This window comes from Peromyscus leucopus, chromosome 5 (genome assembly GCF_004664715.2).
Source record: "Peromyscus leucopus breed LL Stock chromosome 5, UCI_PerLeu_2.1, whole genome shotgun sequence".
NCBI lineage: Eukaryota > Metazoa > Chordata > Mammalia > Rodentia > Cricetidae > Peromyscus > Peromyscus leucopus.
In genome coordinates, this window is record NC_051067.1 from 142,105,459 (window position 1) to 142,128,142 (window position 22,684).

The 22,684-nt window shown below is 46.4% G+C and overlaps 1 protein-coding gene across 5 annotated transcripts in view; it reads right to left on the bottom strand.

Annotated features, from left to right (window-relative positions):
* Positions 1 to 6,468: 6,468 nt before the first annotated feature.
* Ncoa2 (nuclear receptor coactivator 2) overlaps positions 6,469 to 22,684 on the bottom strand; it is a 266,816-nt gene continuing 250,600 nt past the window's right edge. For 3 of the 5 annotated variants that reach the window (XM_028864593.2, XM_028864589.2, XM_028864591.2), the window contains 7 exons: positions 21,831 to 22,109; positions 21,220 to 21,297; positions 19,817 to 20,051; positions 17,935 to 18,112; positions 17,224 to 17,422; positions 15,659 to 15,748; positions 6,477 to 10,200 (listed from right to left, as the gene is read on the bottom strand). In XM_028864593.2, the coding sequence (XP_028720426.1) occupies positions 10,189 to 10,200; positions 15,659 to 15,748; positions 17,224 to 17,422; positions 17,935 to 18,112; positions 19,817 to 20,051; positions 21,220 to 21,297; positions 21,831 to 22,109 (1,071 nt within the window). In that variant the 3' untranslated portion in view covers positions 6,477 to 10,188. Of the gene's footprint in view, positions 10,201 to 15,658; positions 15,749 to 17,223; positions 17,423 to 17,934; positions 18,113 to 19,816; positions 20,052 to 21,219; positions 21,298 to 21,830; positions 22,110 to 22,684 lie in introns of all 5 variants that reach the window. The other 2 variants (XM_028864590.2, XM_037206417.1) reach the window with 1 other exon arrangement.

Sequence of the window (22,684 nt, forward strand, 5' to 3'; positions counted from 1 at the left end):
TAAATTGATAAATAGTATAAATTCCAACAGGTATTAAACCCAGGCCTTTATTCTTTCAGATATACTTTAGTTTCTATTCTTAAAAAAATGAGTAATGTAAATTTGCAATTCATTTCTTTTCTTTCTTTTTCTTTTTAATTTTTTTTTTGTTTTGTTTTTTTTTTCGAGACAGGGTTTCTCTGTGTAGCTTTGCGCCTTTCATGGAACTCACTCTGTAGCCCAGGCTGACCTCAAACTCACAGAGATCCGCCTGCCTCTGCCTCCCGAGTCGAGTGCTGGGATTAAAGGCGTGTGCCACCACCGCCCAGCATTGGAATTAATTTCCTTTTTTAAAAAATATGTATTAATATTTATTATTATGTATGCAGATCTCATTACAGATTGTTATGAGCCACCATGCAGTTGCTGGGAATTGAACTCGGGACCTCTGGAAGAGCAGCCCATGCTCTTAACCTCTGAGCCATCTCTCCAGCCCTGGAATTCATTTCTATTAAATAATATTTGACTGGGTTTTTGTTGTTGCTTGTTTTCCAAGACAGGGGCTTGCTGTGTAGTCCTGAGTCACCTACAACTTGAGGACTTGCTGCCTCTGCTCCCGGGTGCCAGGGTTACTGATGTGCACCAACATCTGTTTTCATTATTATTATTATTGTTATTGTTGTTTTTGTTTTTCGAGACAGGGTTGCTCTGTGTAGCTTTGCACCTTTCCTGGATCTCACTCTGTAGACCAGGCTGGCCTCAAACTCACAGAGATCTGACTGGCTCTGCCTCCCAAGTGCTGGGATTAAAGGTGTGTGCCACCGCTGCTGCTGCCGCTGCTGCCACCACCCGACTTATTATTATTATTATTATTATTATTATTATTATTGTTATTATTTTGGTTTTTCAAGACAGGGCTTCTCTATGTGGCCTTGGCTGGCCTCAAACTCACAGAGATCCACCTGTCTCTGTCTTTTGAGGGCTGGGATTCAAGGTGTGTGCCACTACCCATCTTACTCGTTTTTTGAGACCAGGTCTCACTTTGAAGATCAGCTGGGTCTTCAACTCCTGATTCTGCTGCCTCAGCCTCCGGAGTGCTGGAACTACCCGCTAGGGCCACATTCTATCGGTTACTACGTTAGCCGGTTCAAGTTTTACCGTCTCCAGAAAGTGAGAACACACACTGCTGTCTGCTCTCAGTTCACTTGCTCCTGCGTGTTAGAAGGTGTTCGTGTGAAGGCTGAGGATGTTGCTTAGCATGCACAAACAGAGCTCCCAGGGGGCACTCCCTTTCTACTCCCTTCCAGGCTAGGCTTGCCATGCTTCAGGGTCATGTCTGGATTTCCCCCAAACTCCTGACTCCCGCTACAGGAACCCCACAGACTAGTTCCTGTGTGACCCTGGCGTTAGGTATAGGTGTCGTCCTCTTCCACCCCTCCCCCACCGGACACGAAACTTTCTGACAGCCTTCCGACTGCAGGCAGGCTGAAGGGCAAAGGGTAAGCAGAGTGGCCTCCTGAGCTAATGATGCAGGAGCAGCAGATCAGATCGGTCTTTTTGTTTGTTTGCTTGTGTTTTTTTTTTTTTTTTTTTTTTTTTTTTAACCTTGTTGGCACATCCACATTCAGTCAATCAGGGTCCCACTGGGCCCAGCTGGCACCCTATAAATCCAGTCTTCAGCCCATAGAAGGTGGTAGAACACCACAGGAGCCTGCTGAGAAGCAAGACATTAGAGCATGAGGCTGGCCAAGAGCTGCGCCTAGACGGTCCTGTTCTCCTCGGAAGCCTGAAGACTCCAGAGTACAGCTCAGCTGGTTACTCACTGGAGGAAAGACTGCTGGCAGGACTTGCCCAGGACCAGGAGGCGTCTGCCCCAGGCAGGGAGCTTGCTTAAGCCAACCTCCAAGGCTCCTTCAGTGGCTTCAGGCCACGGGGACTCCTAAGATTTCATACTTCAGTTGCCCTGAGTAGGGTAAGACCCATATATCTGGCTGGAATAAGAAACAGAAGAGTTGCTGGGTGTGGTGGACTTTAATCTCAGCTCTAGGGAGGCAGAGGCAGGCGGATCTCTCTGAGTTCGAGGCCAGCCTGGTCTCCAAAATGAGTTCCAGGACAGCCAAGGCTATATTGAGGCATCCTGCTTCCAAAAACAAAACAACCCCCCCAAACAAACAACAACAACAAAACAAATACACACACAAAACAAACAACGAAAAACACAAAACCAAACCAACAACAAAACGGAAGGACCTTAGTCACTGTCATAGCGAGATCTAGTAACTGGACGAGGCTTTGCCTGGCCACCTGCCAATGAGTACCAGACGGCACCGGTATGTACTGGGGCCTGGCTGCCGCCCAGTGACTGACTTTTTTTTTTGAGTTGTGGTCTCCCGTAGCCAAGGCTGGCCCTAACCATCTTCTCCATTTGCTTCTGTCTCCCGAGTGCTAGGATTGCATTCATGCACCACCCTGGCTGTTGTTTTGGGACAATCTCAGTTCCAAGTAAACAATGAGAGGATGGATGTCTTGGCTTCACTGGCGTGAGTCTGGAAAGTCAAGGTGACAAGGTATTGTGTACTGGACATGAGGAGCTCTACAGAATGATAATTTCAGAGAACTTCAACTGGATTTTTTTTTATTTTTTTTTTGGATAGGTCTCTCTCACTCTCTCTCAGGGACCAATGGTTTGGGCCAAAATGCCTGGCTTAAGTGTTGTAATTTTTTTTTTTTTTTTAAAGACTGTGGGACTTTTTATAGTTATACTGTTTTATATTGTGCCGTTTACATGAGAGCTTGGTGATAAGGAAGGTGAGGGTTTAATTGTGATGTTTGTCCATAGTGCTGGCTCATTTTTTTGACACAGCTGGACAGAGTCACCTCTAAGAGGGGACCTCAGTTGAGGAATGGCCTGCATCAGACTGGCCTGAGGGCGTATCTGTGGGAACATTTCTTGACTAATGATGGATGTGGGAGGGCCCAGCCCAGGGCAGTGGTGCCGGCCCTGAACTGGTGGTCCAGAGTTGTCTGGAGAGGGCAGCTGAGGCAGCCAGCAAGAGCTAGCCTGTGCACTGGCTTGCTCCTTGGACTCTGCCTGCCCTCACTTTGCTCAGTGATGAATGGTCACCTGGAAACGGAAGGCAGATCATCCCCCACGCCCAGGTTCCCTTTGGTCAATGTTTTATGGCGGCAACAGAAGCAGAGGAGAGCGGCCAGCGCTGGGGGAGGGGAGGGAAGAAAGAACAAAAGACGAGGAGAGATCCTTTTATTCAGAGCTGGCTAGAATTTTCCTCGGTGAGAAGTCCCCCGGACGAGAGCGTGTTACTAGAGGGTGAAGGGCATGTCCCTAGCAAATCAAGTAGACATCCCTGACCGGGCTAGGGCCAACGGCAGCATTTAAAGGACGAACCCGGCCCGGATACTGCGAGTGAGCGAGCATTCTGCTCCAGGCTCCCCTGGCCAGCCCGGCTACTCCACTCCCTCTTCTGGTCACCATCTGATGCTTACTTATCTTAGTGTTTGGGGCCCCCCAGTGGGCAAGAGTTCCGCTGTCTCTCTGGGTTTGCTGCCGTTCTAGACTGTGTATACTAAGCTTTAAACCTGGGGCAGTCGGAGTGGCCGAAGAGAGATCTGCCTTGCTCAGTGAAAAGCCTCACCACGGGTTTGCGCACGGACCTTGTCCGAGGAACCCCGGCCTGTGTCAGCTAGTCAGCTCTTGTGTCTCCTTGGCTGTGTGGGTGCTGTTGCTGTGCTGGATGTTTGCAGGAAAGTGCCACTCCGTCCGGAGTGCTCAGCCTGTACACACACTTTCCATAGTGTGCCCAGGTCGGCTTTCTCCTCTGAGCAGACGGTCTGACCACTGGCCACCCCCTCAAATAGCCTCACACTCCCAGCACAGACTAGCCCGGAACTCACTCTGCCAGGTGAGGCTGGCCTCAAATTCCTGTTAATCCTCCTGTTTCAGCCTTCGGAGTATTGATTATACATGTGAGTAACTAGTCTGGGCGAGGAATTTACACTCAGTTTAGGCCATCTTTCCTTGAAGTGAGATTGTATAGCTCCTTATATCTTTCTTGCACCACCTCCTTTGGGAAGATGGCTTTCTCTCAGGGTACCTGATGGCCCCTTCATCGGGACGTGTGAACTGAGCAGACTAGTGCGTCCACCATGCTTGGCTTTGCTCTTTAGCAGGTCTCCAGATCCCTCAGTAAGGCTGTGCAGGGAGCCACACCATGAACACTGGCCCATCTGCGGCCCCCACCTGCTCACACAACTTTCTGCTAATATTTTTGGCTCTTGTGAGGAGGTTTTTGGTCCCCCCCCCATTTATTTTTTCCATTTATTCATTTTGGCCGGAGGAAGTGCCCCACACTGGCACATGTATGGCAGTCAGAGGATGGACTAATGTTTTGTCAACTTGATACAAGCTAGAGTCATCAGAGGAGGGAGCTTCAATTGAAAAAATGCCTCTGTAAGATAGGGCTGTAGTCAAGACTGTAGGGCATTTTCTTAATTAGTGATTGATGGGGTGTGGGGGGGTCCCAGGGCATTGTGGGTAGGGCTACCCCTGGGCTGGTGGTCCTGAGTTCTGTAAGAAAGCAGGCTGAGCTGGGTGGTAGTGCCGCACGCCTTTAATCCCAGCATTTGGGAGGCAGAGCCAGGTGGATCTCTGTGAGTTCAAGGCCAGCCTGGGCTACAGTGTGAGTTCCAGGAAAGGTGCAAAGCTACACAGAGAAACCCTGTCTCGAAAAAACAAAAACAAAAACAAAAAAAAAGCAGGCTGAGCACGCCACGGAGAGCAAGCCAGTGAGCAGCACCCCTCCGTGACCTCTGCATCCAGGTTCCTGGCCTGCTTGAGTTCCTGCCCTGACTTCTTTTGATGATGAACTGTGATATGAAATCACAAGCTGAATAAACCCTTTCCTCTCAAAGTTGCTTTGGTCATGGTGTTTCATCAGAGCAATAGTAACCCCAACTAAGAGAGAGGGCAACCAGCAAGAGACAGTTCTGCGGCCACGTTGCTCCAGGAGTTTGAACTCGGGTTGTCAGGCTTGGTCAAGTGTCTTTGCTGGCCCAGGGGCGAGCATGGCATACCTTTCTGTTGTATGCTGCTGCTGAGCACGTACCACTGGGCTGCAGTGGTTCAGCTGGCTGTTAGCTCTCTCCTCCGTTGAACATTGTTTTCCCTCGTTCCCCATCATCAGTTCCTGGGTACACCTTGTCGGGTCCAACAGAACCCAATTCTCAGCAGTCACTTATGGACACATGGATGATTTATGTTTGTGGTTAGGGGTTCTGTCTTGTCCAGGGTCCGGGAACATGCTAGCAGTATTTCTCAGAGAGCACATAGCCTGGGTGTGACGGGGTACACCAACAATCTCAACACATAGGAGACTGATGCAGTGTGTGTGTGTGTGTGTGTGGTTCAAGGCCAGCCTGGGCTACACAGTGAGTTTTGGATGCTGCTGGAAGAGGAGGATGGTGCTGAAAACCTGTATGCAGTGGGGTTAGGGTGGCTTCAGGAAAGTGCTGGAGAGTTTGCTTCAGCCTGACCAGTATCCAGAAGTGGATGGGGCTGCAGACTGCTTGCTTGGGCTAACTTAGATGTGCTTGCTGCCGATATGTGGCCTTGCTAGGTAGGACTCACGGTGGAGGGAGAGAACCAACTCCTGAGAGCTGACCTCTCTCTACAGGTGTACCTCAGCTATTGTGAACATACACATAAGTATAAAAATAAAGTTTGCTGGGTGGTAATGGTGCACGCCTTTAATTCCAGCACCCAGAGGCTGGTGGATCTCTGTGAGTTCAGGTCTCAGACTTGGGACTGCAGCAATATTTGGATTGAGGTGAATAGATGTGGCCTATGCCTGCCACAAAGTGTTAGGTAATCTCAATTAGGATACACTTCCCTAGCTTCCCTGGGAGGATGAGACATCAGAGTGTTGTGATCATCACTGACTGCCCTGTCAAAGTAAGTTCTTGTTAAGGATTTATTTTTAATTAAGTATATGGGTGTTTCTGGAATGTGTGGACATGTGCAGTGCCTGTAGGGACCAGAAGAGTGCACCAGATCCCCCTGGAGTTGGAGTTACAGGCAGTTGTGAGCCTCCTGACCTGGGTGCTGAGAACTGAACTCAGGTTCTGTTGAAATGCATTAAGCATTCTTAATCACTGAGCCACCTCTCCAGCTCACAAGAAAAATTTAAAAGACAAAGTCTATAACTCTTTTTTTTTTGAGTTTATGTCTATAGGTGTCTTGTTTCCATGTATATCTGTGCACCAGGTGTGGGCCTGATGCCTGTGGAAGCCAAAAGGGGCTGAATCCTCTGGAACTGGAATTCCAGATAGTTCTGAGATGACATGTGGGTGCTGGGAATCAAACCTGGGTCTTCTGGAAGAGCAGCCAGTGCTCTTAACCACTGAGCCAGTAGTTCTCAGGTATTTTTCAATTTAAATCACAAAGAAGATACGCTATAACCACATTAAAATCTCTAAAGCCATGTAAAACCCGAAGGCATTAAAATTTATTAAATGATGCAGTAACAACAGATTCTTTATTTACAATAGCATTATTTAACATCAAATAAGCAAATAGCATCAGCAAAGCAATAGTAACTTGCATAAATGTATTTAAAATTTCTCTGAATATATCTACCTTTGCATAAACTGCTCACACTAGAAATACACACATCAATGCAGATGAACAAAGTGATGTTCAGAGTCAACTCTGCTTTGAAAAGAAATCACAACCTGAAACACTGTAAGCTTTCTCCTGAAGAACCATAGTTAATATATTGCTTAATTTTACCCTTGTATAATCTTTTCATATACACATATCTCAGATGCAACTTCATGAGGAACTGTACAAATAAAACCCACGAATGACAAAGAAAAAAAATGACAGTTAAATGTTTGAAGAAATGGATCATCATCACTGTTCAATAACATAAGGTTAAGTGATGATGCACTTATTCAAAAATTGTACACAATTCACTATACAAATATAATACATTGGACAGCTATGTAGGAATATACAAGACTTAAAAACAGATCTAAGGCATTATGCTAGGTTTTAGCATTTTGAGGTTCTTGCACATAGCTTTTACCTGTAGTAAGAAACTTAAAAGATTTTTAGTCTATAAAGAAAGACCAGGGAGAAAATTCTAATTAAAGTCGAAGCCACTAGAGTAATTTTCTTTTGTGCAGAGAATGCTTTGCTCTTAGGCAGCAGACTACCATACAAACACTAGAAAATTTTAAATCCACACCAACAATTAATGGCTTAAGTTGCATTTCAAAATTGATTGTGTATCTTTGGGTTCTGCAAGTGGATCTGTGCCTCCCAGTTCGTGTGTCACACCCATATGAACTCCATTTTAAAACACAGATTAAAAACGGCATCTTAAACTGCACACAACCATTGCTTTCAATGATCACAGGTCGTAAGAGATACACGTGGGGGCTGTTCTAATCTTCGCGTCAATGGAATCTGTCGTAATGCAGCTCACTTCACTTTGAGAACTTACCACGTTACATGAACACTCAAATGGGTTTTACAACCGGAGTTACGGTGTGTACACTTTTCACATTATGTTTTTCACATTGAGTAATATAAGAAAACACTGATAATATGTTCTGTTAAACAAAAACCAAGTACAGATTTGTGTCCAGCATGAGAAATGCTGACGACAGGAGCCGATTTGGCGTTGGCTTCTGTGAGAACGTGATCAGAGGACTCCTTCCCTTACTTCCTTCTCCTCAGATGTCAAATACACTGCATTGCTGCTCGGAACCGCGAGAGAATTGACTCTCTTCCTCACGTCATGATCACGGGTTATTCTGCCTGCCGGCTTTACACACTTGCCTGGTTGGGACTGACATTAGAAAAAAAGGGGTAGATTGGATGAATGTTGAAAGAGAGATATCGTGGCTGGTGTTAGAGTGAAATGGGATTTAAAATTCAAAACAAAACAAAGCTGTTTTAAACTCCATTTTCTCCTGTGTCGTGTGAAGTTAAAGGTTGTCCTACCTCACATATTTCTGACAACGGGGCACATTCAGGAGTGTACCACATGAGCCTCATTACTGGGGTGAAGTCCTAGCCTTCTGGGCCTACATCTGCTCCCTTTTGCCAGCATGGCTGTGCAACCCAATGGTTTGGTGGAGAACAGTGGAGCCTTGGGCAGACACATGAACTGGTGGCCACTGGGAAGTGCTGTTCCTTGGCCACCTCCCTGCACTGACATTCCTCTCAAAGTGGAAAAAGGTATCGAAATGCAAATTTCCAGAAAGTTCTTTAGCATGGAGCAACACTTTCAGATGATTTACCATTTGTCTTTGGGTCATATCTCTTTCTATATTTCCACAATCTGTAGATATATAGAGAGATATAAATATAAATAGGGTAGTTTATATGTTTTCACCCTGCCAGGAATAAACAATTAAATTTCAAGGAAAAACTTCTCTGTTCCTAGAAAGCTTGGCTAATGAGATATTATAAAATGCTTTGTTTTTAGACATCAAAAAAGATATCATTCTGAAATTTAGGTAAGAAAGTATGTATATCAGGGGTTGGGGAGAATTGAAAAGGTCCTAGTTCTGGGTACTGCAGTTGTCAGAAACTGATACCAATTAACAAAGGTTATCCCCTGACAGAGTGGGCAAGAAAAACAACCATAAAAGTGCGCTGCTTAGTAACATGTAGTCTTTCTAGGGTTTATTAAGAAAGAATAGAAACATATAAAATCAAGAAGTGGTTCCTACGGCGGCTGCATATCATATAGATTAGATACATGATTCATGAGCAGATCTCAAGGTTAGAAAACGAAAGGTCTTAAGTCTACAAATCAGGTCTAATCAAGGCATCGGCAGCCTTTACAAAACACCTTTAGGAGACACTGCTATGAGATATCTAATTTAATACTGAAGTACCTCATTTTTGAGTCAATCCCACAATATGTATACCTCACAAAATTATACAATTAAAACACTTAAGTTCTGAACTTAAATTATTGCTTGTTTACATATAAATTGGATTTTTATGTACCTTACAAAACTTCGGCTTTGTCAGCACTGCTAAAAAACAAAATAAAAAACCCATGGCAGAGGTCAGATCTGTGGTGCTGTCTGCTGTGATCTCATCAGTGCTCTCGATTCGGGGCCGGGCGGGGGCGGCAGCCTAGGCCTTCCCCCGCAGGTGTCGCGGCCTGACTGGATCTCCACTTTGTTCCTCTCCTCGACAGGAAACGCATTTCCGACGGTAAGCTGCTGCTGAGTGGCTGGCAGACCCTGACAGCATGAACGGCTAACCTGGTTTCTACAGCTCAGGCTGTTGCTGTTGTTTTATTTAAAGAATAGAAGTGGACAGAGAAGGCAGGGAGGGGAGGGGTCAGGGTCGGAGACCGGAGGAGACGGGGAGGAGACGCCAATTCAAACCACCCGATGCATCTAAAAACAGTTAACTTAGAAATAAATACTTCCTTTTACTCCTGATTTAGGGGAACTGGTTTGGTTTTCAGACAGAGGAAAACAGATCCTTGTTAATGTGAACAGCCCTCTTTCAGGCGCCTTCTCATCTGTTCAAACCGGACCCTCCTTCCGACACGGTGGCCAGCTCTCTGCAGGACACACTCAGCTGTGTTGACTGTCACTCACCGGGAACGTCGTCCAGTGTCTGCCCTGCTTCCATCCCAAATGCAGGCTTCCGCTTACAACACCTTGTGTTTGACTTTGTTAAAAAATTCCTTTCTTTCCTCTAGATAGGATCATACTCTTTTGTACTAGACTGATTAGCCAAGGAAAACAAAGCAAGAAACCAGTGTGTGGAACCGAACAGGAACAGAACAAGAGCATGGTTCTCCTTAGATACATACATTTAAATACATTCAATCTGAATGGGTATGAAGTTTGCCTGTCGACATTGACTTTGCAGGAGAGATCTAAGTTGCACTAAGGTGAATGCAGTGAACAGACTGCGAGATGGTCTGGAGGCGAGCTTCAGGCTGTCAGGAGAGGCCGCTCTCCCAGTGGCAGCCAGGCCAGCACACTCTATGCTGGGGCCGGGGCCCAACTGTCTGCTGATCGTGTCCTGGGAGAACCGGTGGCAGGTCAGGTGGGTCAGAACAAAGAGACGCAGCTCCGCAGACTGGTCAGGGTTTTGAGCAAGTAAGCCCGAGGGCTGAAGACAGAGGCAACCAGCTCCCTCCAGCAGGGTCAGCAGTACTTCTGCAGGGAAACAGACAGAGAGGGCTGTGAAGGCAGCGGGCTCTTGACGCTTGGTTGGTTATTTCTGTTGCAGCCCTGGCCTATCTCACACTCTCCACCACCTTACACCAGTCTCCCAAATGTGTGCTACTGCAACAGCAAGTACTTTGTTTTTGTTTTTTTTTTTAAAATGAAAACAATGCAATGTCCGTCACAAAACACAGAACGCTAGCTTATTCTAGATAATATGAATCTCGAAGAGCACACATTTAATGAGCAGCTGTGTTTCTGATGTGGGAAGGCAGATGGTTCTGTTCCTAACTGAATGTAACATTTACAAACAACAGTGCGAAGCTTCTTGCAGCTTACAGGTCAAGGGGTGGACATCAGTCTCTCCTGAATGACTTCACATCTCCAGCCAGGCATGGTGGCACAAGCCTAAAATCCCAGGGATAAGTTTGGACCCCCAGTTATTGGGTATCCTCTGCTGCCGATGTAACAGGCCAATCAAGCCGAGTTAATAAATCCAGTCTATGAGCAGAGCAAAGCACCTCCCGGTGACTCTCGGAAGGGAGGGAAGAGGACAGAAGACACACTGCAGGAATGGCGACTAGTCTTTTTTTTTTTTTTTTTTTTTTTTTTTAAAGACTTATTTATCATGTATACAGTGTTCTGTCTGCAGGCCAGAAGAGGGCACCAAATCTCATTATATATGTTTATGAGCTACCATGTGGTTGCTGGGAATTAAACTCGACCTTTGGGAGAGCAGCCAGTGTTCTTAAACTCTGAGACATCTCTCCAGCCCTGGCAACCATTCTTTTTATTTTATTTTATTTTACAATACCATTCAGTTCTACATATCAGCCACGGGTTCCCCTATTCTCCCCCCTCCCCCATTCCCACCTCCTCCAGGGCAAATCCTCCCCTGAGGACTGAGATCAACCTGGTAGACTCAGTCCAGGCAGGTCCAGTCCCTTCCTCCCAGACTGAGCCAAGCGTCCCTGCATAAGTTCCAGGTTTCAAACAGTCAACTCATGCAATGAGCACAGGACTTGGTCCCACTGCCTGGATGCCTCCCAAACTGATCAAGCCAATCAACTGTCTCACCTATTCAGAGGGCCTGATCCAGCTGGGGGCCCCTCAGCCTTTGACTCATATTTCATGTGTTTCCATTCATTTGGCTATTTTTTTTTCCAATAATTGAGTAAAACCGAAATTTATTATAAGCCGCAGTCGTCCTAGGGACCTCCATGCTATATATATAGCCTCCATGGTTCTATGGGTTGTGGTCTGATTGTTCTTTATTTTATATCTAGAATCCACTTATGAGTGAGTACATACCATGACTGTCTTTCTGGGTTTGGGTTACCTCACTCAGGATGATTTTTTCTAGTTCCATCCATTCTGGCAACCATTCTCAAGCAGCCTGTAGTCGTGGTCTTGAGCAGCCCTGGGAAGGGCTGACTCCCGGAAGGCTTTCTTAGGGGCAGGGTATGGGGAGAGAGGTGCGGCTTCCACCCAATCACCCCAGACTCCTTGGGTATATGGCTCCGGCAGGGCTTCCACCTAAACACCCAGCACTCAGGAGGCGCAGGCACAGGACATCAAGGTTAAGGCCTGTCTGGGCTACAATGGTCACACTGCCACCATGACCCCCACCTGCTTCGTTTGTGTGGTCTTCGAGATTCGTATTATCTAGAATAAACTAGCATTTTGTGTTCTGTGATGGACACTGCGTTGTTTTCATCTAAAAACCTGTCAGCTCGTCTGGGAGTCTCAGCTGAACAAGTGCTGCCTTTGGGGCTTCTGTCCCCCAACAACCACAGAGAGACTTGGGGTTGCTGCCTAGGTAGCTGGAAAGCCGTCTCACTTCTTAAATTTATCCTTCTCAGATCTGATGATGTTTGATGACTAGAGTACCAGTTTAACAGCCCCAATCCCAAGACTACAAGCACCTTGATAACTCAAAAATACAGACAAGTATGCCTCATTCACAGACTTCAAGATACAGGAGAGACTTGTTTCAGATGTAACTCCAGAGGTTCAAGGTGTTAAGAATGATAAATGCAGTTTTGATAAACTGATACAGCATTGACTACAAACAGTTCTTAAGAGTCCTTAAATTTCTATGGATTTTTAAACCTTTTGCTATGATGTAAATCAATTCCAGCTGTCTTACAGATACCTGCAGGCTTCTGGGAAAAGTTCTGCTACTGTATCAAGAAATCTGGTCTGATAAAAACTTAACAGTCTCCAGAAACCATTTTGACCTCATACATTTTCCAGCATATTTTGAAGTTTCCCTCCTCCTGCCTGGACCAAGGGGCTCTCCAGATACATCATCCCCTGCACCAGCTGGCACAAGCTCCGAGGATGCCAACCCCCAACCGAGGATGCCAACTGGGACAGATGCATCCCCACCTCCAGAGAAATGGCAGATGTGATGGCTCCTGCATCCCAAAGAACACATCATCCCTCAATTCACTGGCAGTACCACCTCTCCAGGCTCAGGTGGGCACCTGCCCAGCAACTGGAACCTGGTTTTCCAAGATGTCTGAATAAAGGGCACATCTGCTCTCACGTCTCACTCATTCATCCTTGCCTCTTCTGTACAACCAGGGCACTTGTCTGTTCCATTCTTTCTGGTAGTTATCATTCTTTCCATGGCTAGCCCAGCTCATAAGGCCAATGATAACAATCTATTTTCTTTCAACTGTGTGACACTGGACCTCCAACTTCCCCCTCCCCACTCCGCCCCTTGTCAGTGTGAAGTAGTCTCAAGAACTACCCTCCCCCACTTGCTATCAATAACTCACCCTTTATAATAATCAAAACAGAGGAATGTTAATATTCTGACCCACCCCTTGGGGACCTGCCCGACTACTTTCCCTTTAAGAAGAAAACTCCTTCCTTTTTTGCTCTCTCTTCCCCTCCCTTCCTCCCCCACCATGAGGTGTGCACACCTCTGCTTTCCCTCCCTTCTCTTTCTTTCTGTTCCCCTCTCCCCATCTTTCTCTTTATCTCCCCATTATAATAATCCGTCTTTCCACGTGGATGCAGTGCCTGGGCTGTGAGAGACTTTCCAGACGCTGCAGCCCGTCACCGAATCTGCCCCAGCCAGCCAGGGCCCCTGTGCACCAACCATATCATTACAACAAACCCTTAGAAAACTCTGGAGAACCCCGCGCTCTCTCTGGGGAGTGGACCGTGGGGCCAGGTTAAGAATGGACATTCAGAGGTCAGTTTGTTTGGGCTTGCTTTCTGATCCCTCCAGACCTTGGGCAAGTCATTAAAGTTTTTGTTTGTTTGTTTTGAGACAAAGTTCACTGTGTAGTCCCTGTCTGTCCTGGAACTCACTCTGTAGACCAGGTTAGCCTCAAACTCACAGATCTGCGTGCCTTTACCTCCTGAGTGCTGGGATTAAAGGTGTGCGCCATCACTGCCAGCAAATCATTCGATTCTTAAGGCAGCCCTTGTACCAGACAGTGTGGTGTCAAATAAGTGAGCAACAGACTGTGACTTGTTAGCTGCTCATACGATTTTCTTTTTCTTTTTGGTTTTTCGAGACAGAGCTTCTCTGTGTAACAGTCCTGGCTGTCCCAGAATTTGTTTTGTAGACCAGGCTAGACTTAGAACTCAGATCCACTTGCCTCTCCCTCCCAAGTGCTGGGATAAAAGGTATGCACCACCACACCCGGACCACAATTTTCTTTGTCTTTTTTCTTTCCTTCCCTTCATTTTTTTGAGACAGGGTTGGTCTCACTACATAGCCCTGCCTGGCCTAGAACTCTCCACGTAGATCAGGCTGTCCTGTAGCAAACCTCTTGCATGTGCTACTGTGCTTGGCTGCTTCTGCAGTTTTCAAGGGCATAATATGGGTGGGCTACCATGTCTGTTTTATAGGACATAAGTTCTTCCTTCTCCTCCTCCTTCTGGAGCCACAGAAGACACAAGGCAGGGCCAATTCTGAGTACTCCTGAGAGAAAGCTGAAGCCCGGGCCCTGTACTTCTGAGGACCTGGACCTGGCTGGGAGAGGGCTTTATCCAGATAGCTTGTTCAAAGGACAGCGGGTCCAGGCCCGCCAGTCACATGCTGAGGTGAGAAAGGTTGAGTTGTACTGTGCCACACTCACATGTCCTCAGAGGTATGGTGTGTTCTGCAGCGAGGCTCCCCCCTGGCACTTTTCAGTTAAAATGGGCTGTCCTCTGAGAGCCTGCTTGTCACCTGCTTACTGTGCCCAGGGAAGTGTAGGGCAGGTTCCAGGCCTCAGCTTTTGCATGTAAGTCACCCTGAGCTCTGGGCACTTGCTTCCTGTGAAAACTGTGGCTTCAGGAGAAGCATCAGCACCCCTCTCCCCCAAACTGGTGAACCCGATGAAACCCATGGTCAATATGGATTCTCTTCCAGTGTTTGACTGCCTTACTGGTCAAAGCTTTGAAAATACAGATAGAGTAAGTTTTTGTGTACCTAACCATCCCATTATCTGGATACGTATCAGGAACATCTCTAGGACTCCTACACACGGTCAGTATCTGTGAAGTCCACAATTATGGCTGTGAAACCAGAAAGTCTACAGTGGGCAAGCAAATACGCCCTATCACTAACTGTGGGCGGGGTTTATTCTAACCCGATGACTCACACTACAGCATCCAGGATGAAGGAAACTCAGCACTCATTTAGTACTCCATTTTCTTCATTGGGATCAAGCTATTGGTTTGTTTTTTTGGGTATCCCTGGGTGGGCCTGAAAGGTTATTTATTTACTTCCTGTCTCTATGTGATGGGATAAAATGTTTTAAGAGTTGGGTGTGGTAGTGCACTCTTCTGATCCTAGCATTCAGTAGGCTGAGATAGGCAGATCTCTGTGAGGCCCACATGGTGAACATACCAAGTTCCAGGACAGCCAGGGCTACAAAGTGGGCTCCTGTCTCAGAAAAACAAACCAGTTTTTATCCCTTAGGTGAGGGGGAGTGTCAGGGGAGAGAGTAGGAGGGAGGGAAGGCGGGTGGGTACCAGCTTCCTGACTATTTTTTTTATGGTACTGGGATTCATGAAGGACCTCACTCATGCATTTTAGGCAAGTCCTCTACCAATGGGACTGTATCCCTAGCAGACCCAGTCTTAAACAAAACAAACAAGAACAACCACCAGCATGATGGTACATGCCTGTAATAATAGTACTTAAAAGGCAGAGACAGGAGAATCAGGGGTTCAAGGTCAGCTATAGAGTGCATTTAAGACCAGCCTGGGCTACACATTACCCTATCTGAAAACAAAAAACAAACAAACAAAAAACAATACCCCCACCTTGCAAAAACAAAACAAAAACTATTTACGCAAAAGGCCCTCTATGCCAAAGGAAATTATGAAATGCTTTACAGCTATTTCTAATCCACTGATTTAACAGTGCATTTATGTCCTTTCTGGCCTACAGAATAGGACTAGTCACCTTGGCTGCACCCTTGGCCCAGCTGCTTACCCGAGATGCATCTCCCTCCTGCTTGATCATGTCCATTCCAGGCAGTTGGTTTGGGAAAAGGTTGCCTCCCCTCAGAGCAGGGTCATTTACCTGAGGGTGACAACACATGACACATTTGCCATTATTAGTTTTATGTCCCTGGGGAGACGACCCCATCACATGACTTCATGAACCTAGCTGCTCTTCCCTGTGCACATTTTGGGGGCAGTACAGGGGAGGCTGAAACCATACTGATAGTATGACAGTGCACCACTTGCCTTCCAAGTAAATTTTATTTACACTTTTTCAGTTACACCCCCCCCCCCCGTGTGTGTGTGCGTGTGCGTGTGTGTGTGTGTGTGTGTGTGTGTGTGTGTGTCTCAGACTGGTGACTCAACCCCGTGACTGTGAAGCACCTGAGATGCTCCTGACACCTTTGCTACTCAGGCAAGTTATTAATTAGCAAGAGCAATGTGTGAAGACCCAAAACAGTGCTGGCTTTCGTGAATAGACTCTGGTCAAATAAACTACTCGTTAGCCCCTTTTATTACCTTTACTTTGTGTGTGGTGGGTGTATGTATGCCACGGCATGTGTGTGGAGGTAGAAGTCAGTCCTCTCTAGTATGTGAGTCCTGCGGGTCCAATTCAGATTGCAAGGCTTGGTGGCTTCTGGGTTATTATTATACTGAGTCTGATAGTCAAAGTATTGGAATCCACATGCACATTTCAAATGGTCTGAGTTACTAAATGCATCAAGCTGTTCCTGGGTAGGCTGGCCTATGACTGTGCTCTACTGCTGTATCACTGCATGCCGGACTCTGCATGCATGCCTGACAGGGCAGCTCAGAAACCACTGGTGTCCATGTGTGTGGGACATTCATCATCATCCTGACATTTCTTCTCTCTTCTCCCCTCTTCTCTTCCTTTCTGTGATGTAGTCTCATGTGGTCCAGGTTAGCCTTGAACTGAAGTGCTGGGATCACAGACACAGACTGAAAACAGTCTATGGTGCCTGCACTGCAGCAGCTGAGAGGAAGAGCACGGGCAGCCAGCCTTCCATGTGAGCAGTGGCACTGGGAGTCACTGGGCAGCAGGTAGTGTGGCCCTGGCTCTCCATCTACTTTTACAAAAAAGCTAGTTTTTTAAGACAAGTTTTCCCTGTGTAGTCTTGGCTGTCCTGGAACTCACTCTGTAGACCAGACTGGCCTCCAACTCAGAGATCAGCCTGCCTCTGCCTTCCGAGTGCTGGGATTAAAGGTGTGTGCTATCACATTTGGCAAAGCTAGTTCTAAAACTTAATAGCACTTACCACTCCATCCCTAAATTCCCAAATCATAAAAAATGTCAATGATGTGAAAACTAAGGAAAAAAAAAACCCCAATAAAACAAATACAAAAATCCCAACTCTTTAGCAGTCAGGAATCCTTCCCAATGGTTTACCATTAAAAAGCATCTTTGTTAAATATCACTGGCACAGGTGAAAATAAGGTGAAAAAACACTTTTCAAAATAGATTGGGACTCGAGGGCATAAACAGACAAAACTCTAAGACTAGAAAACTTGGAGTTGCTTCTCTGTGGCACTTACCTGCTCGGGACCCATGGAGGACAGCCCCGACGTAGGCACGGAGGTCACTGAGGTCATGCTGATCTGTCCTGTCATCTGGTTCATGTTGCTCAAGCCACCTGTGTTGGTTGCCATGGACACGTTGATGTTCATGTTGTTATTGTACATGCTGGTGTTTGCTTGTTGTCCAAAGTGTGGTGGTGACTGTTGTGAAAACATGCTGGAACACAGTGAAAAGGTGTTAGAGCCTGATGGTAAACTGAGGCTAGCAGTCTGGAGCACCTGTTCTAGACCAGTGAATTTAAATGGCATAAATGCGTCACAGGCCGGCCTGCCCTGCGACACTGGGACAGAAACATCAAGCTTTCTCCCGTGCAGATGTTATTGAGGACACACATCTGCCCACTTGCTCAGCTGCTGGATGCGTTCTGTTTGCACTTATCATACACACCGATAAAGCTGGCTCCGTGCCCCTGCCTCCCACAGGAGTTCTCGTGTCAGCAACGGAACCCGCTTACAGGGATTGCTTTCAACTCCAAAGAGAGGTGGTGTGTCAGGCTTCTGTCAAATTCTGTTGATTTTTGCTAAAGAGTAAACCGACTTATTTAGCGATTCATTTGCTATTGCTTGCTCAAACAAATACATTTTGAAAATATGAATGAAAGGGACGGCTAGTCTGTAGAAAGCTTCCTAGAGGGATCATTTATATCGGACTCAGCAATGTGATGTTACCTGTTTCCGCCCATGCTCCCCTGTGCCCATCCGTTCATGTCTGAGGGGGGCTGGTAGGCTGGGTTGGCTTGAGACTGCTGCATCATGGGACTCTGGGTGTGCGCCATCCGGGGGGACATTAACGGACTCTGGGGAGTCGTAGCCCCTGTAAAGCCAGGATCAGGCTGCTGACTTATTCCTAAAAACAAAACAGTCCAAAGGAGATTGTTGGCTATATCATAGAGAATATTCTAAATTAAGCATACATTATTTCCAAATACTTGATTATATACAATTAATTCCAGACATTTAGAAAGAGTCAAGCTGAGATAGAAGTGCATGGGGGAAAAGTCTCCATACTTGAAGTCTCTACAACTGTCACGGGGTCCGCACCAGGACACACATTAAACATCCCGCCTAGAGTTAGAGAAATGACACCCTTTCCTTAACCCTCCTCCAAACCAAGAGTTTGTATGTATATACTAACTGTGTCTATATCATTTTTATCGGAAATGGTCAACATTTTTCAAAAAAAAGGTAAGTATCACCGTTATTGTATTGTTTCAATTTAGATTAGGCTCATTAAATTTAGCTATATTCTGAAAGTCAACATATAAATAACTTTTCTTTAAACTAAATTACATCACCCCATGATGAGATAATGTATTTTAGAAAATATGTAACTGCATTCACATTGCCTCGTTTTGTTTTTGGAAAGGGCTTGTGGTACCCGAGTGCTGGTAGGATTAGTAATCAGGGACCAGTGTGCTTCTTGTTTGATTTCAGGGTAAAAGAATTCACAGGAAAAGGAAGGAACTCTCATGATCAGAAAGGAAACACAGCAGAGGGAAAGGTAGGTGGGGAGAAGGGCATTTCAGGGATGGAGTAAGCATGTTTGCTCAGTATTTGTGCAGCACGTAAAGGAGCCCAGAAGAAAAGTTTATATCCAACAGGAAAAACAATACACTAGCTTTGCTCTTTTCGTTTTGTTTGAGTCAGGGTTTCTCTGTGTAGCCCTGGCTGTGCTGGAACTCACTCTGTAGCCCAGGCTGGTCTGGAACTCACAGAGATCCACCTGCCTCTGCCTCCCGAGTGCTGGGATTAAAGGCGTGCACCACCACGCCTGGGCTACACTATCTTTGTTCCTTAAAGAGATAGGACTTCTGTATTTAGGCAACACAAAGACTTTTATCATTACTTATAGATCACTCAGACAGTTTGGTAAAGGAGAGCCATTTGGAACACTGAATGACCATGTAAGCACTGACAGTTATTAATAATCAAACTATTAATTGCACACGACACACATCCTTGGTGTCTCATCTCAGACCGACATTAAAGAACAAAGCAGTATGATGGAAAGGGGTCTCCCACCTTGGCTCTCTTATAACACTTCAAGAATTGCCTATTCAGTAAAAATCTGGTATAGTCTTTAAAGCTTTTCTTTTTTCATAAGTGTTGCCAGTAACAAAGCATTTTTCAAAAGCTATAGAGTATCTGTAATATTTAAATTGAGTTATATCTTCTGACACTTTGTATCTAGTTATTGATTTCTTTGTGTCAGAAACATTGAAATGTAAGTAGCAGTGTGTGTGTGTGTGTGTGTGTGTGTGTGTGTGTGTGTGTGTGTATTACATTCACAGACGCTGACCTGGGCAGATACACTCATGCACACCCACACATCCAGAGACACAAACACACTTAACTTCAGTCATCCTTAAATTAAAGCAAGACCTGAACCAGAGAACAGGAGGGCCCAGAGCTAAGAGACGCATGGCACTGTGCTGGCCTTGGGGACTTCTGCCAGGCCCCAACTGTCCTCCCAGGTTTCCTATCACTCTGGTTAGCCAGGACTGAGGGCATCGAGGAGGAGAAAGGACTGCTGAAAGGTGGGGTCCAGTACCGTAGTTTGGAGGAAACGGAAACTGCTGGGCATTGGCCTGGGGGATCCGGGGATTGCTCATGGCTGCTGGGATGCCGCTAGGAGCCACCATGCTTGGGGTCATATTCAACCCCTGTCCTCTCATCATCAGAGTTCGCTGCTGCACCTGCTGCTGCTGATGCATTTGTCTCTGCCGAAGATGCTGGTTGAGGATTTCCCTCTGCCTCTGGGCCAGCATCTGTGCATTAATAGGAGCCTGAAAGGGAGGGCAAACATGAAGGAAAACCAACGGCAGATAGGTTAGACAGGATACCCACGGCATGCTCCATGTAAATTCATTTGGAATAATATAAAATTACACGAAAGGAAGTACCCAGTGAGTTTCCAAGCTCAACCTTTGTGATGACTCTGCAACCCCCTGACACTAACTAACTAACTCATTTTGTGAGAATACAGTCAATCAAAGGACTTCAAAAGAGCACAGGCCTTCCTTCCTGCAGGAGGCTCTGTGTTTATTTGTATGTGTCATGCACCATGTGTGTGCAGTGCTTGTGAGCACCAGAAGAGGGCGTCCAATCACAGGGAATGGAGTCACAGATGACTGAGGTACACAGCTGTACTCTCCTGGTGAGGCCAGGTTATGTAAGTAAGATGGATGCAGAACTGGGATCCTGGGCTTGCTCTAAGTAAACAATAATAAAGCTGTGTACTGTTCTGTAAGGGCATATCCTGGCCATCTGTGAGGCTGCCTATTCTAAAGTTTATTTATAATCCCTCATCATGGCCATTTCTGAACCTGAGTATAGTAGCGAAGGATTTCAGATGCTCAGCATGCACATTTCCAGCCAAGGGGAGCATGTGAAGGACACTTGGCCTTCTTGCTTCAGCTCCTAACAGTATGGAGGTTTCTTATACGGTCCAATAGAACCTAGCAGGGCTTTCTGCTGGGGTAGCACTGTCTAGTGTTCCCACGTAAGGGGCAGATGTGCTTAATGGAGAAAGTACACGTGTTAGGTGAGGTTTGTTTGGCTCTGAGACAGTCTATCGACTGTGAGTTTAATGTTAATGAGTAAATTACACTCAGGGAAAATATCTTCAAAGAGAAACTCCATAAAAACAAGGTTATGCACTGATGTGCTATGAACAATGTCGTGACCTAAGGCCTGTAGGACCGTAAGCCCATGTTCTTGGGAACATCAGCCAGCACTTGAATCAGGACTGGTTGGGGCTGTCTGCAACAGAAATAACTCTTGTTATTGTACAACAAGAGTCAACGGAGCCTGGCGATAAAGATGGTACAGAGAACCAAAGCATGGTGTCGGCTGACAGGCTGACAGGCCTGGGGGTGCAGATGGGAGGGAGGAGGGCGGGAGGAAGGAGGGTGGGAGGAGACACGGAGACACAGACAGCTGCTGGCTCCTCACCTGCGTTGGCACTCCAGGCCTCAGAGTCAAGTTCACATTTGAAACATTGCTGATTTGATTCATAAGCGGCTGGCGATTCTAAAAACAAACAAATAGGAATCAATATTTTGGGAGGACAGTGAGTTGAGACAGGGTCTTTCTATGTAGCCCAGGCTGACCTCGAACTCAGAGATCTACCTGCCTCTGCCTCCCAAGTGCTGGGATTAAAGGCATGAGCTACCATGTCCAGTTCAAGGCCTAGAATTCTCAATCTTCCTGCCAAGTGCTAGGATTAGAGGGCTATGTAGCCAATCCCAGCTCAACGCATTTTACAAAACAGAAAATATTACTTCAAATCACCTTGTCCAATTAGCAGTGCTCCCAGCCCAATTTTTTTTTTTTTTTTGAGACAGGGTTTTTTTTTGTAGCTTTGGAGCCTGCCTTGGAACTCGCTCTGTAGACCAAGCTGGCCTCAAACTCAGAGATCTGCCCATCTCTGCCTCTCAAGTGCTGGGATTAGAGGTGTGCGCTACCACCACCCAGCTCCTAGCCCAATTCTAATGCTTCACTGCTACACCAATCCCTATTAACCTTCCTGAGCCCCCAGACTGAAGGTCCCATGGAAAACTAACCTGCTGTGCTTGGAGGCGATGCTGAAGTTGAAGTCTCAGTTGGTTTGGCTGGTTCTGCACGAGGCCTGTGGGCCTGAGGCCTGGTCGGGGCTGCATACGGAGTGTGGTGTAATTAGGCCGCTGTCCCATGGTGTGAAAGTTTGGATCTTGCATGGGATTATAGCTACCCTGGGCCATCTGTGCCTGAGATGCATACTGCTGTGGGAAAACAGGGGCCTTCTGCTCCAGCATCATGTTAGACTCTTGACTTGAGAACTGTTCCGGATCCACAGCCTGGCTCTGAAAAGAAGCCCCAAAGCAGCACATGAATAAAGCCACTAAAAACATCGTACTAAATATAAGGCGGCAGCTTTCTCTCCCTCTTCTATCTGATGCTTTACAAATGCTGTACCAATTATTCAAGGTATTATCAGGTTGGCTCTACTTCTCCCGCCACACAATGCCTCTTTGCTTAATAGATCCATTTACCCAGGGGAAGAAGGGTCAAGGCCGCCTCCCCACAGCACTTCCTTCAAGGGGGAGGGCGGGAGAGAGGGGCTGTGATTATGTAGTGCTCTATCTTTCCCCAGTCAGAACCTGGCATGGGCTTCAATAAGCAGACATCTGCAAGTGTTAGCTCTTTTGACTGAATGCACAAACCTCTATCAGTCATTTTAATTCAGTGATTGCCTTAGCCAGAATTAGCAGTGTTGGGGAACTAGCCTCCACTGTCCTTATTCTGCAGATAACAAAACAGATGTGGGGACATGAAGCGGACTTCAGGAAGTCTTTCCAGCTAAGACATGGTAGGTGGTGGTCCACACTGTGACGTGGACTTGAGATCCTCAGTGGGGCGATATACTACTGCCCATTAT